General features: G+C 37.5%; 1 protein-coding gene across 1 annotated transcript in view; it reads right to left on the bottom strand.

Moving 5' to 3' along the window:
* Positions 1–14,881, bottom strand: part of SLC9A9 (solute carrier family 9 member A9) — a gene marked incomplete at both ends in the record, with an annotated part of 176,634 nt that overhangs the window by 134,435 nt on the left and 27,318 nt on the right. Inside the window, one exon of the mRNA XM_082287798.1 lies at positions 4,107–4,222. Within this exon, the coding sequence (XP_082143924.1) occupies positions 4,107–4,222 (116 nt within the window). The remainder of the gene's footprint in view (positions 1–4,106; positions 4,223–14,881) is intronic.

The following is a 14,881-nucleotide window of genomic DNA, read 5'->3' on the forward strand; positions in this document are numbered from 1 at the left end:
TTATTGTACCTTAGTCTTCTGACTAGAACTATTAATATCTTTCATAGCTCATGGGCCTAAATTGTTTTAGGAGGACAGTATCAAATGGGAAGAAAATAAAATTAATCTTTTATTTCCTATTGACTTTATCTAAAAATAAATATTTCAATTTGAATTATATACTTTCCCTATTAATAAGTCACAGCACTCACAGCTTATTTCAGTGGTGAATAAGAAGAAAGCAGACATATATTTTAATTAAAAACACATTTATAAATGGTCTTACATAACCAGTATTCGAAATGCATTATCTTGTATTTATACATTATGCTTCCTAATGCAAAATCCTTTGGTTTTATGAGAAAAAGAAACTGCTCTTTCTGATAAATATCCAATTTTATCAATAACAAGAGCAGTGCAACCCACAGCTCCAGTTCAGCTGTAACCATAGTAACTTCAAATAGGGAAGAGCCTTGTGATTGTCAATGTGACCAAAGGTAAGGGAGTTCATATAGCTCAGAAATAGCTGTGCTTCAGCAAGCCCTGTGAAGGTAAATCGGTTTTCTATACTTGAAATATCAAAAATTAGGAAAAAAAAAAGAAAAAGAAGGAAGGGCTAAAGGTATGTGAAATGTCTTTGGATGGGAAGGTCGTTGCCCCAAACATGTTAATAATAGCAGCCTTGGAGACTGCCAGAATTGTACGGTTCCCATGTTTTTGGTGGCTGGGGCAGAGGTCCGATCGTTACATCCCTGTGCCAGGTCTGTTCTGTTCATTTTCCCATTACAGCCACAGGCACCCTGAACCCAGGCTCGTTGCTGCAGCTGCCTGTCAATCACAGGGGACAGCTGGGCCACAATTCCCTTATCTGCAGTTTCACTTTGCAGGTCTCTGATGGGCAGGGACTGAGATGTGGGGGCTCCACACCAGCACCTTTTCCTCGCTCACTCCGCTGCTCTTGAGGCGTGACACGCGCATGAGAACACAGGGAGGAACTTCTCCGTCCTCTTTGAAGGGCTCACACCAAAACACTCCCAGAGTCAGGGTACATTAGAAATCAAAACCTAATACTAACACAAGGAAACCATTCAACAGTGAAACAGGGAAATCTGTGCTGTTTTATGCAGATGAAACAAGAAGATATGATTTCCTTGATGATGTGATAAATGATACCTATTGATCAGAATAAAGAAAAATGTAAATACCGGTCTCATGTTTTAAACCAAGAATAACCAAGGGATAATTTGGGAATTTTAAAATTCTGTTTCTTAAAATTTAACCTTTCACCTGAAGTCTTAAAATGAGAAACTTTCTCTACTGAAAATGATAAGTTATTTGAAGGAGACATTCTCTGTAAGACGAATTATTTGGTTGAGAGTAACCTTATTTTGTCCCTGAAGTTTCTAACTTTCCTCTCTAGGGACATGAAAGTTTTTTGAGGCATCAAAAAGTACGGTTGATATTTAAGGATCACAGCCTATAATGCAAAACACAGTCCCAAGTATATCCAATCATAAATTAATTTCTTAATCTTAGCTCAAGTGCTAGTTTTTTATGTAAGAGAACACAAAGCATATAAGAACAATTCTTCTGAATTATTTTTATGCAAAATTATCTAGATTAAAAATCTTCAGATAACCTTCAGAACTAAAACCTGCAGAGTGCTATGACATTATTTCCATCTTCTTAATAATACTAGAAAAATTTAGCTGGTATATGTTTGTTTACTGCCCTGACAGTAAAAGTCTTTATTTAACACGTAAACATCTACCAGTTATCTTGACTAATTCAAATAAGGAGCTCAATCAAACCAACTTCTGTCAAGTCAACAGATCAGTTTTTAGCATCTTTTGAGACTTAATTGCTTTCCACAGCCAAGGGAAATTAAATCTCTTTTTGAAATGATTTTATAATTCTACACAATGAAGAATTAAATGAAAAATCATGTAGCAAATCTGATAGGAATTTATTTCATCTTAAGACTAATTTATTGTTGATAACACTAACAACATTTTACTAAAGGTTTCTTTAAAAACCCCAAAATGAACACTGGATATCACAGATAAAATCTTTATACTGATTATTTTATGCCCTGATATGTATCAGTCCTCTAGGGCGCCATATTTTAACTGATTTTGGAATGCCAGTGAGCTCTTTACATACTTGAGATTATAATTCACTAGCAAATCCTACAACACAATGAAATATTTTCAGCAGTGTCAACCATTTAATTAATGAAAAACTTAATTCAAAATTCTCTTAAGTCTTTGAAAGGTTGAAATTTATGGATAAGATTAGTGAACACATGAAACAGCTTATAATATTGTGAATTGATAGCAGAGGGAGCAAGACTGAACATTAAAAGCTCTTGGACGTGCAGAGACACTATATAAGCAGAGGAGTAATTAGAAACAATATTAATCAATGACAGTTTGTCACACTAAAAATAGTTTTCCCACCTGCAGCTTTAGCTTTTTAAGCCTGTTTAAAACTCTGGGAAAAGTAATCCTTGTAGCTTATTCCTACAGTGCAAGAGGTGCTTCTGTTTTGTTTATTTTGTTGGGGTTTTTTCCTTTCTCGTGATTGTTCCAGATTAATCAGTGGTGATTTAATACCCTTATAATACTCTTATAATCAAAATCAGTGCACTTACACATTACTTGTCATAAGTCAACATTTGTGAAACTAAATAGTCTGGAAAACAGGAAAAGAAACTAAGCCAGCTGCAAAGGCCTATTCTTACCACTATCAAGAAATATACTTGGAAATTGAAAGGATGCTTTTATTCCATAAGAGTATTTTCCTAGGTTTTCCTTGTGCTTCCAACTTCTGTGTTTTTCTCTTGTTCTGAGGAAGGGCTCCAATCATGTGCTGAATCTTATTAATGTAGCTGGGTGATCTGAGAAGTGGCAGCGTATTGGATGCTTGGATTAATTTGAGAATAGCAATTTGATGCAGCTTTTACAGTAATCTTGCAACAACTGGTTTTTTGGAAATAAATTGTTTTAGATCGTACTTTTAAACCATCAGAATGATAAATCACAAGCCCAAAATCTTTTTTTAGATACTGAGAGTTCATTTAAAGACTGTAAAAAGTTTGTAGAACAATATTGCTTTTTCTCATTTCTTTTAAAAGCGAGAAATTTGAAAGCTTTATTCCTAATTTTCTTGAAGAAGCTTCTCTAGGGTAGTTTTTTAACACTAATGCAACATCTCACATGCATCACAAAATGTTTTCTGTTCCATTTCCTTTAACAGCTCAACTGAAAATTTTGCAAAATTCCAATGTACCCTTGCACAATTTTTGTACTTTGTCTTAGTAGATAACATATAAAAAAATCTTCTGTTCGCCTTCTCCTTTACTGTATTCCCACAGTTACAAATAGCAATACTTTCCTTTTAATATCTGAGTACTCTTATTAACATTTTCAACATAACAAAACCTGGACAAATCTATGAAACCTAGACTAAGTTTGAGATTAGCCTGTTTTAATTAGAAGATTGGACTAGAAGACCTCCAGACATCCCTCCAAATCTAAATGATTCTGTAATTCTGTGATTCCAAAATTGACTGAGTCTGCTTCCCAGACTTTGCCATTTACTGTAACTTTAGGCTTTAAATCTCACATCTGCAAATTTGAGCCAATTTCTTGGTATCTGTTTTTTTAGAGTTGTATTTATCATGAACACTTTGCTCAAATTGTCACTGATACCTTATGAACAGTATTCATATGGCCAAATCTGAATGCTCCATTCCCCATATCTTTAAACTGGCTTAGGTCACACGTGGATGTGAGGTTGTAGTTATTATCTGTGAGGCTCCAGCTTACAGCAGCTCTCATATCAGCAATCAACAGGTGGTGTCCTGAAGATTGGAGAACATATTCCAAATCTTTTCAGCAACCTCAATTATAAAATTTGTGAGCTAAATCTAGGAAAAACCAATTATTAAAAACCCACAAGGGTCCTCTGGAGCTGATTTGATTTATGATTATCAGAATATCAGATATTTAACAGATAAGGAAAGAAAAAACCAAGAGCAGAGACTTTGAACATTTCTATGGCATATAGAATTCTTATTTACTCTTCTGAAAGAAGTGAAAAAGTAACTCATTTGAAATGGTTACCTGGATCTGTGGCAGACATCAGCGATCCAAAAAATAAACAGTCAGTGAAGTGGAATTCCCATTGCTTTAATTGGCCTATGTGTGCCATGGCCTTCACAAAGCCGTACATTATCAACCTGTCAGGGCAAAGATAAGACTGGCATCAGACAGCGTATTTAATACTTATGTTTAATTTACAGTATTAAACAGGTTCTTATTCTCTTCAGCTTCTTTCAGTGAATGTATGACATGAATACTGAACATAAACTGGTATCATACAGAAATTCCATTTCCTGTTCAACTGTCAAATATTGCATAAAATGTCAGAGAAAATTCCAAATCAAAGGTTTTTTGAGTAATTGCCGTCTGCTGTTAGCAGAGAACAATGGTTTGGGCTGTTTATTTTCAAAAGGAAAGATAAGGTAAGCTTAAGGAGACATTATTAAGACTAATTTGTCTAATGTAGAACATTTAAACAAAGGCAGTTCTACTATCAGCTCTGTGGCTTGCTCTGTATTTCTAAATGAATTATTTTGTTCCATCAGCTTTTAAATGTTAGCGGCACTCAAAGTTCCACATAAGGTCTCTAAATGGGTATATTTAACAACTCACAGTGACAGGGAGGCAACAAAGTCATAGATTTGGAACATTAATAAAGTAAGAAAACAGAAGAATAAGACTGAGATTAGCTTTGCTGCAGGAGACCTGACATTTTCTACACCCAAAGTTCTTTTTTTTTAAAATCTGGGGAGGAGCCCATCAAGCTAGAGCAAGTATTTTACCACTTCAGCAGGAAAAGAGAAAAACAGTAATGTAATGAAATACATGAGAATTCAGAATTTTCTAGATTATGCAAGTCTGGCACTTACAAAGTACCTCATCTCTAAAAAATGCTACATAGAATGCTGTCATTACACAGTAGAGGAGACACCAAATAAATATTTGACTTGCTGAAGTAAGAATCTTCTGGGAAACTGAACTTTTAACTACGGTAATTTCCAGTATGAACTGGCAAGTAAACCACACAAAATCTCAGCACAACAATACAAAAACCCTCTTTAAACTGACAAAATTAACAAAAGTAAGTAACAGACACTGAAGAACCAGAACAAAAACTCTTCAAGGTTTTAATTATTCTGAACATTGGGTTGTCTTTATATTTTTGAAGCTGGGCTGAATTTTGAAGCTTGTTGGTGTTAAAAAGTGGGGGGGAAGGGTCTCCATTTGTAAAGGGTCCATTTCTTTTACTACCACAGTTCTGCTATGCATTGAGGAAAGGAGTTTGGAAAGCACACTGGCTGTCTGTGTACTGCTGGCAGGTTTCAGTGAGTTTGTTTATAAAGCTGCTCTCTAGGAAAGCTACTCGGACATTCTTGAACTAGCTGCTGTTTACATGTAGAGGGGAAAAAGGAGAGCCATCTCCTAAGGCTTTTACAGAGTAATTACTACACACAAAACTTTCTAAATGCTCAGGAAGAGCTTTAGATGCAGCTCAACAGAGGCTTATTTTTTTGCAGGAGTTTCCTTTAGCAGCATCTGGTTTTAAGGGATCTGAAAAGAGACAGTGAAATTGCTTTGGGGGCTTTTAGGAAGCTTGTCAGAAAGCTCTAAATAGCAAAACCTCTCTTCAGCATAATGCTAGTAGAAGAGAGAGAATTTGTAGTTTTAGAGTGGAGAAAGTGGAGTATGTCTGATGCAGAACATGGAGGCTGCAGGAAAGGTGCAAAGGACAGAAGCATTTTAAGTAGTCACAAACACTGGGAAGGGAAAAGTTACCAGAGTCTTCAAGACAGGAAGGCTGAATGCCTGGCAAGAGTTTTAGTCCTGTGGGTGGCTGAGAAAGGCCATGTTACACATAGTAAGCAGCACACCTGACACGTAATCATACAGCAAAAGGCAACCATACTCCCAAAGTCCTAAAGGCACCTGGTAAAAACCAGCCCGAGACCAGCACTCCTGGGAATGTGAGACAGCAGGGGTGTCCAAAAGACCTGTTGAGAGCGGCTGTATATGCATGAACAGTGCAGAAAGGGGGACAAGGTGACAGCGCATAAGGTACCTTAGGTACATGTGAGGTGAGACAAATACAAATCAAAATAAATCCTTCAAATCTCTTGTGGTAAAAATGTGCCCCCATAGTGTAGTCAGGTAAGAAATCTGTGCTGATCTTTGTCTCCTAAAAATCCCAGCCACATCTTCAGCTTGCAGGACCTGGCATCGCAGCACCCATCGCTCTGCAATAGAGCAAACTGAAAAAATTATGGCAATAAATATATATTGCCAGGTTGGTTCATAGGATACTGCTTTGAAAAGTAACTGCATGCTCTCATGCTAACTAAACTGGGAAAAGCTACCAGTTCTAAAAGACTCTACTCTTAAATTAAAGCTGTAGGGGACATAAAGAGAATGTAACAGAACCTGCTAAGTGAAGATACACAGTGCACACACACATGCCCTGTATCCTCAACACAGACAGCCTCATCTGCCTGATGATTTTATCTGCAGTTGTATTTTCTTCAGCTTTGTTATTCATTGCATTATCACTGCTGAATCTCACTATGGGTCTTTTTGTGTTAAAGGTTTTAAAAGCATAATTCCAGATTTAAAGTGTTTGTGCAGTTATGCTGTGTAGCATAGAAAATACTTGTAATTTAAGTCTTTCTTGCCAAATATGTTTTCTAGTCTGCAGAGAATTTTTTATCTCATAGTCTAACTCCCTAAAGAATCTTACCCTATCTAGACATGATTATCTTGTAGCTTGAAGCCAGTTGAACATAGCTCCAGATTGTAATCATACAAGTAAAAGGTGAAAAAAATTTCTTCCTTCACATTTCTTCTTTTTCACAAGGAATAATGATATTAATAAGCCAACAACAGGAAAAGTAGATTATTTTATTCTTGCTTGTATATGAAATAACAGTGATTGACTGATACCATAATAGAAATGAAGAAGTCACTTGTCAGAATTTAAAATATATGCTGAAAAAAATAGTAGAGATGAAAATTAAAAACTCATTCCTTTATTTTGATTTTTCTATTTCTACCATACCAATATATTTCCATAACTTTTTCCATACAGTAGAATTCTTCACATCAAATGTTCTGGCTGTAGTGATCTGTTATTTCAAATTGCTCTATGTGCTACTATTTCCTTCTTTTAGTCATCTTTTAAATTAGTTTTGTCACTAGAATGGGTACAATCTTGGGCATTTCTCCAAAAAATCATTTTCTTACTAATCAAAGCAGGAGAAAACCTCACTGAAGTGTGTTAGATAACAATAAAGCAATAGTAGCATTACCTAAAGTTATTCTGTATAAATCACACAAGAAGAAAACCCCTCTGGCTATAGAAATAACAGAGATCAGAAAAGAACTTGACTTTACAAATTCACTGCATCCTCTGTTACCTGGGCACAGTGACTGTCCAACAGCTGAGCATTAGAACTGCACAGCTTTAGCTCTCACAAAGCTTTAGCATCACCAGATCTGACAAACAGCTCCAGTGAGCCCTGCTGTGCTCTGGGGAGGTGCAAAGGGCCTTTGCTGGGCTTTTCCCAATGGGCAGTGCAAAAGATCTTTCATCGAGATTTTGTTATTAGTCACAGATCATCTTCTGTTTGCTTCTTACATCAGAAGCTGGGATGGGAAGACTAAATGGAGAGAAACACACTCTACACCTCAGAGACAGGGAAAGAAAGGCTGTATTTTAGTAACCATGGCTCTGTAGGTAGCTTGGCTCCTCAGACAGTCCTGTGCTACTGGAGGTTTGGGAAAGTGAAGGCTGTTCAGAGGTGTTCAATCAAGCAAACAGGTATTGAAAGTAAATAAAAAATGCAGCCCAGGTTTCTATATCAGTCAGTTTGGGGGCGACTGGTAATTGAAAAAGTGAAGAAATCTGAGAGAGGCTTCAAAATTGCAGGGCTGTCATGCCCTGTTGTTTCATTTAAGGGAAGACCAACAATATTTGTGTTTGATGCTTTAGGACTGGCTTGAACGAGACTATGCAGAAGGCCTCAGTGTCTGAGCCTTTGCTTAATTAAAAATATCTCCTATGGATTTTTCCTCATGGAAGTAAAGAATATAGTCCTCTGTAGTACATTCAACCATGGGAAATATCTATTGAAATATAGAGATGCTTTCCTTTAAAATGCAAAAAACCCATTTTGCCCAGGTTCAAAATTTCAAGACACAATTGTAGATTTTGCTGGTAAATACTAACAGTGTAGCAAAAGCAAGGAGTGAATAAAAGGGGGTAAGGTGTGAACATAGATGAGATGAAAAGTTAGTTGAGGTCACCAATCTTTGCTGGAATCTGTCAATAAATGGTATTTCATGGTTTGGATTTTTTTTTTAAATCTCTTATCTCTTTTTTCTGACTGACTTTCAAAGAGGTCTTACTGTATTAGAGTTTTACAACAGTTTGCATCACAGACATACAAATCTATTCACCACCACTCACAACTGCACCAGATAATTTAATGTATTTTTAATATTTCTCTAATGAGTATAACACAGCTTCAGGATCCCTGATCTCCACTTAAATTAGAGCCATTACACATTATATACCTAACAACAGGAACCTCTGCAATGAAAAACCTGCACTTGATCTTTGAGTGCTGAGTAAAATGTAATAATTACTTGGGCAAATGAGCCATGAAACAATGTCAACTGTACTGTGTCCAAATCATAGTGCCACTTAATATTTTATTGCACTACACAAATTTAAACATTACCTCAAGATTTATTTTACTCAGTGTTATAAATTGAGAGAACCTCAAAGAGATAATGAATTACTGACAGTCTTACACACATATTTTGAGACAGACATCCTCATGACAGTAAAAATAAATCTAGAGAAATCAAACATAAGATTTTTCAGATACAATAATGAAAATTATTTTAGAAATTCCAAAATCACTGTTTTGCAGAAGATGGTGGAATTCTAAGGAAAATATTAGTGACACCAAGGGACTTTTATTATGAAAAAAAAGGACTGAAAATACCCCGTTTACAGAGAGAAAATAAGACAGTGATTGTATTATCTACAGGAGTTAATACCAATGTAATTAAATGTCAATAACTCAGAGTTCTCAGATTACACAACTGTTGTCTCATCCTGAACTAACACACAGAGTCAGTCAGGGGTCGGGTAAATTGGGTTCACTGGTTAATTGGCTCATTCAGTCAGTCAGCAATGAATTCACTTCACCAATGAAATACTTCAATGATTATCATAATTCTAGCAATCTTAACCTGCAAGGTTCTTTCTTTACCTACAAGAAGTCAGTATTCTGAAAAATTTAGTCTTGTCTAAATATTTAGACATTATGAGCTGTTGCAGCTCGTAAAATTGCCTCCAATACAAGAAGTTTGTCTCTAGTTCTCAGCTGAGTGGATGCTTTGTATTCTGAAAAGTTGAGATCCCTAATCCTATCCCATTATCAATATAAATGTCTGACTTTAATATTAAAGACTCTGCTAAATCCATGGCTTTAGCCACATCTGATAGCATTAAGTGTGACAGATTAGCTATGGACCCAGAACAAAACTTTGTATCTCTTTTCCTCACCTTTGAAGGTTCAAATGTGCCAGCATTTAATATCACTGTGTATCACCTTATTATTATATTGACAGAGGGATATATGAGGATAATTTTTTCTTTTCAACGTCAAGAACGTTCCGTGTGTCAAAAAAACTTCTCTATGAGTTTTCTTCAGAACTCCATATGACAGAAAAATCCTACTTTCAGAAATAGTTTCCAGGACAGTCAAGAATGTTAGTATAAAAGACCTGTCTGTGGAAAGTCCTCAAACCTCTCAGATCTGAGTGATTAAAGGAAGAAAACAAGTCTGATTCAGCAGAAATTCAGAAGAAAAGTACTTTGAGTCAAGGAAATTAGAGCCAATAATGATTTTAATTCCCTCTCCAAGTATAGAAACATTGCTGGATCCTAACCTGCTATCAATCTATGTTGAAGAGAGACTCATGCTTCTGGTTATTATTCATGCTGAACTAATTAATGAATAATTCAGCTATTCTCTAAATTTCAGAATGAACTCCTCCAAAGATTCTGAAACAGCAACACTTTTGCCCCACACTTGAAAATACCATGTAAATATTTAATTTAACATAGAAAACAAGAAAATCTTTTCATTTAGTATTTCATATCAAAATACATAAACCCCATGATCTCATTTGCAAGGAACTGCCACAGTAGGTTTTCACTGGAGCACCTGATGTTCCCTTTAAATGAACTTGTATTATCATTAAAAGGTAATTATGATCAGTTTGTGATTTCAGAATAATGTAAATGAGATTAGAGAATAACCTGCTGTAAAATAGGGCATGAAATGAACTATAAAGAAACATGTTTGAAACAGTTTTAGCATTTTTATTGGATTAGCTCAGTCAAAGAGTGGTACAAATAGCTCAAGAACAAAGAAAAGAGGAATTCATACCTGCACTATAAATGAAGATTGCCAGGTACCCTCAATAAATATTTAAGTTAGTGCAGTTTTCAAATGTAAAATGTATTGTTTGATGAAAAAGTTAATTGTGTTTAGGACAGACAGGGATATTGCCAAGGCTTGAGAGTTTCCAGGTGCTTACCTGGGTTTGGTTCAGTCTCCCTGAGAAAGAAGGGGCACTTTAGAATATCAACCAGCTTTAAAATACCAAACTTCCACATTTCTGAACTAGGGTGTGGTTACCTCTCGGGATATGGATCAGTCTTGTGCCTTAGTAATTGAAATCCAAAATTTAGACCTCTGGAAGTGTGAGAATTCCTCTAAGTGTATAGACAGGAAAAGAAACACATCCAAACTTTAACAAACATTTTAAGTTTGGGTTTGCTTTTAAACAGAATCCTTCCTCCAATGAACAAAGATGGAAGAGAATAACAAAATTTCTTGTGACCAGGCTAGCTCCTGTTTCTAGGGATGTAAGAGTATTAATGTGCAATGATGCTCATTGGGGTTTTTGTTGGTTAAGAAGTAAAAATTAACTGATGGACAGGCATGCAGATAGGCCTAAAGTGACATGAAACTACTGTCTTTCAGAAATAGGACCTTCCAAGCCAAGAAATAACTTCTCAGGGTGAAAGTATTTGTGGTGATATGATTCAGAATGAATCAGAAGGACATGAGCTTTGAAACATTTAACTTCTGGCAAGCAGGTTATCCCCTGCTTATACAGTTATCCTTAACTGGTGTGCTAGATAGAAATGGTTTTTAAAACATTAAATATAGCAGCAGGGTCCCTGAGAAGCCCCCTATTGTGCTACTGTATTTGTATTTTAAAACCCTCTGATTTAATATGTTTGTGGCTTCTGAAGTTGTAATAATGAGTTTGACAAGTATCATTGTCCTATAGAGGAGGAGTCTGCTGTCTTGTGGGAGCTGCATCTTCCCCACCAGACTATGCTCCTGGATCCCACAGATTCAGTGCCAGTAGAACACAAATACTTCAGTCAGCTCCTTCACACAGTGGTGTTGCTTCTTCTCCATAGTACACAGCCATTTCTTCACTGTAGTTTTGTTATTTTTATATCAAAATGCATCAAGTATGTATCTGTTCTTTAATTATGGCTAATTATGATAATAAGAATGATGTGCAGAAGATTTGACTTTTTCCTCGCTGATGCCTCAAAATGTCTATGGCAAAGACCTGTGCAGCACTGTTAATGGGGGAAGAGTGAATTTGGGCAACAAGATGGAAGTACGACAACTTACGCTTCTATGTTTCTATATTCCAGTCCCTGCTGCTTAGGCAGCCTCAGGCTTTATGGCAGTGACTGGCCTAAAAGGTCCCAAAAATTTCTGCCACATTGGTTGCCAAAAATACCTACCTTCAGCCTCAAGAGGTGCAGCATTTTCACAGTAAATACCTTGGGGCAAAGACTCCTAATAACCAAACACATGGAATGTTAGGCAATTGCTGTTTGTGGAGAGTGTGAGGGGTGGACAAGAGAAGTCATTCCCTAATCCTCTGCTTTTAGGTATGTTCCAAGCAACTGGACAAGTTCAAGGTAGTGAATGACAATGCCAATGACAACATCCTGTCCCCGCTACTGAGTTCTAGATATTCAGAGTGCAAGCTGCTTTCTGTCAGATCTGGACATATAAGGGGGATCCTCACAGGCTTTAACCATGTAAAAAGCCCCATGTAGAATTTTTTTTTTCCCTTCTTTTACTATAGTTCACACTGCACAAAGCCCACCCACACAGCAGCATGCGTATGTTCTGTGGCTTTATCCTGTATTCATGCTCCTCACTGACAACAGCCAAGGACAGATCCCATTTAAGCTTAGGAATTGCCAAAAAATTTGGTTAGCTATTGCTAGCAGAAGGCAGTAGGTGGAAGTTATTTCTTATTCCTTCTGGGGTTTAGGATATAAACCTATAGGATCCTGTAGGATATATGATGGAACCTCTAGCATAAATATACAGATGTGTCAAGATCTACTTCACTCCCTGTCTAGGTTTTAATTTCCTTTCCCCTGAAGGCAGAACGACCTTCTAAGTAAATGTATTTTATTTTTCTAGCACTGGGATCTGATAAGGAGACTTACACAGGCATAAGTTGGGTGTATAAAAGAAAGTTTTCCCACAGCATTCCTGAACAGTTTGTGAAAGTACCATCTCTAGGACAGACTGATTTGGTGCATCTCAGGGAGGTCACTTCTCTAACTAACGAGTGCACATGCCCAGTTACAGGTCATGCTGTTCCCATTACAGGGTCTTTCATGATTGTTGTGTCTTGTTTAACAAAGTTTCCCATTCCACAGGATGAGATTTGACAGTCTTTAAACCCAAAGCTACTGCTGTAGCTTTTAGTTGAAATGATTAAGTGGAAAATTGCCTTAAATGTTTCCTGGGTGAGGCAAAAGAATGATAATTAAATTCATGAAATGGAAATGCAGTTGTGAGGTGCTGGCTGCTTTCTCATGGAAAATTTACTTTGTAAATACATGAAAAATGAATAGTTTTGATGAGAAAATATTGATATATTTATATAAATTATTTTGACTTTGGAACAGCTCTAACATAGTGACAGTGGATTACAGGAGATGAAATTCTTAAATGTGTATGTAAAACCATCATGAGACAAATGATTTTTGTCTGACTCACGTGCATATCAAATTAAATAGAAACACTTCTATGCTGGGTGATTGAAACAGAGCAGCTATATCAGTCCTGAGAACTGCATACTAAGCTTAAACTGTCCTTAAACTTTCAGGGTTTGTGAAGGTAGAACAAAACTACTGATTAGTAGAAAAGCAGGTGCAACTCATTGGGATTCAGGGTAAATATCCAAATATGTGTCACACTGTGCAGCTACGTTTGCATCAGGATGTAGCAGTAGCTCGATAGTGCTTATCACTCTGATAAAGCATGCAGAATAGGGAATGAGAAACAGCCTACAGCCAAAACTGCTGGGGAAGTCTGGGTGAGGAAAATGCAATGTAATTATCATGGCTAAGGCTTGCATGGACATTGGGGTAAATGTTACTATTCCTACAAAAGTGTGTAAAGGAACCTTTACACACCCATTATTTAGGGGTTTACCGTTCTAGAAACACAAACACCTTTGCTTGTTATGCTGAGCAGGGTTCTGTTAGAGGCTCAGTTACTGAACACTGACAGACGCTGCTGTATTGTTTCCTACACACCAGCACTGGCTTCAAAAATTCTCACACAGCCCTCTAGTGATGTGGGCCAGGACATGGGTGAAGTGGCTTTGCAGTAATGCACTGCAATCAGACATAGATTTGACAAGAGGCTGGAAAATATTTTTCCAGCAATAGGACTGATTAGGCATTCACAGCTAGAGCTGAAGCACTTTGGAAATGCAAATAGATTTGTTCTCTATAATGGCAGCAATTACTGCTTTGCTTCATCCTATAGCTGGATCAAAGCAGAGAGAAAAGGACTGACATTTCTGCACACTAGAATTGCTCCTTCATTTTTCCCATGCTTCCAGGTTTTTAGGTGTACTGGACAAAACACCCAAGAATGAACTGCAAAGTAGCCTTTTAGGGGTGGAATAATGAGCTCTACAGTCTAATAGCCCTTTTACTGGTCTAATTTCTGTGCCTCCATGATCTACGTCTTCATTTCATCACTTCAAAGATCAGAGAAAGATTATATTCTTAAATGAGCAAGACTGAAGTACATTCCCTCATTGGGAGGACACCGACATCACTAAGCATTCTTACTATGAGCTACAGTCACTTTTGGGATTGATTTTATAGAGCAGCTGTAGCCAAATTCGTTTAACACCCTATTGGGTTTGGTGGTGGGGTTTTGGTAGTGAAGGGGGCTAAAGGGGTGGCTTAAAGGGGTGTGAGAAGCTGCTGGAAGCTTCTCCTGCGTCTGATGGAGCCAGTGCCAATAGGCTCTGAGACAGACCTGCTGCTGGCCAAGGCTGAGCCCATTGGCAGCGGTGGCAGCATCTCTGGGATGAGCTATTTCAGTAGGGGCATAAAACCTGCACAGATGGAGACAGGAGTGAGGATATGTGAGAGAAACAGCCCTGCAGACAGCAGGGTCAAGGAAAGAGGGGCAGGAGATGCTCCAGGCGCTGGAGCTGAGATTCCCCTGCAGCCCACGGTGAGGCAGCTGTGCCCCTGCAGCCCATGGAAGTTCATGGGGGAGCAGAGATCCACCTGCAGCCCCTGGAAGACCCCATGGCAGAGCAGGTAGATGTGCCTGAAGGAGGCTGTGACCCCATGGGAAGCCTGTGCTGGAGCAGGGGAAGAGTCTGAGGAATCCTCCCCCGAGGGGGAAGGAGCAGCA

The sequence above is a fragment of the Coloeus monedula genome (genome assembly GCF_965178545.1).
Source record: "Coloeus monedula genome assembly, chromosome: 10".
NCBI lineage: Eukaryota > Metazoa > Chordata > Aves > Passeriformes > Corvidae > Coloeus > Coloeus monedula.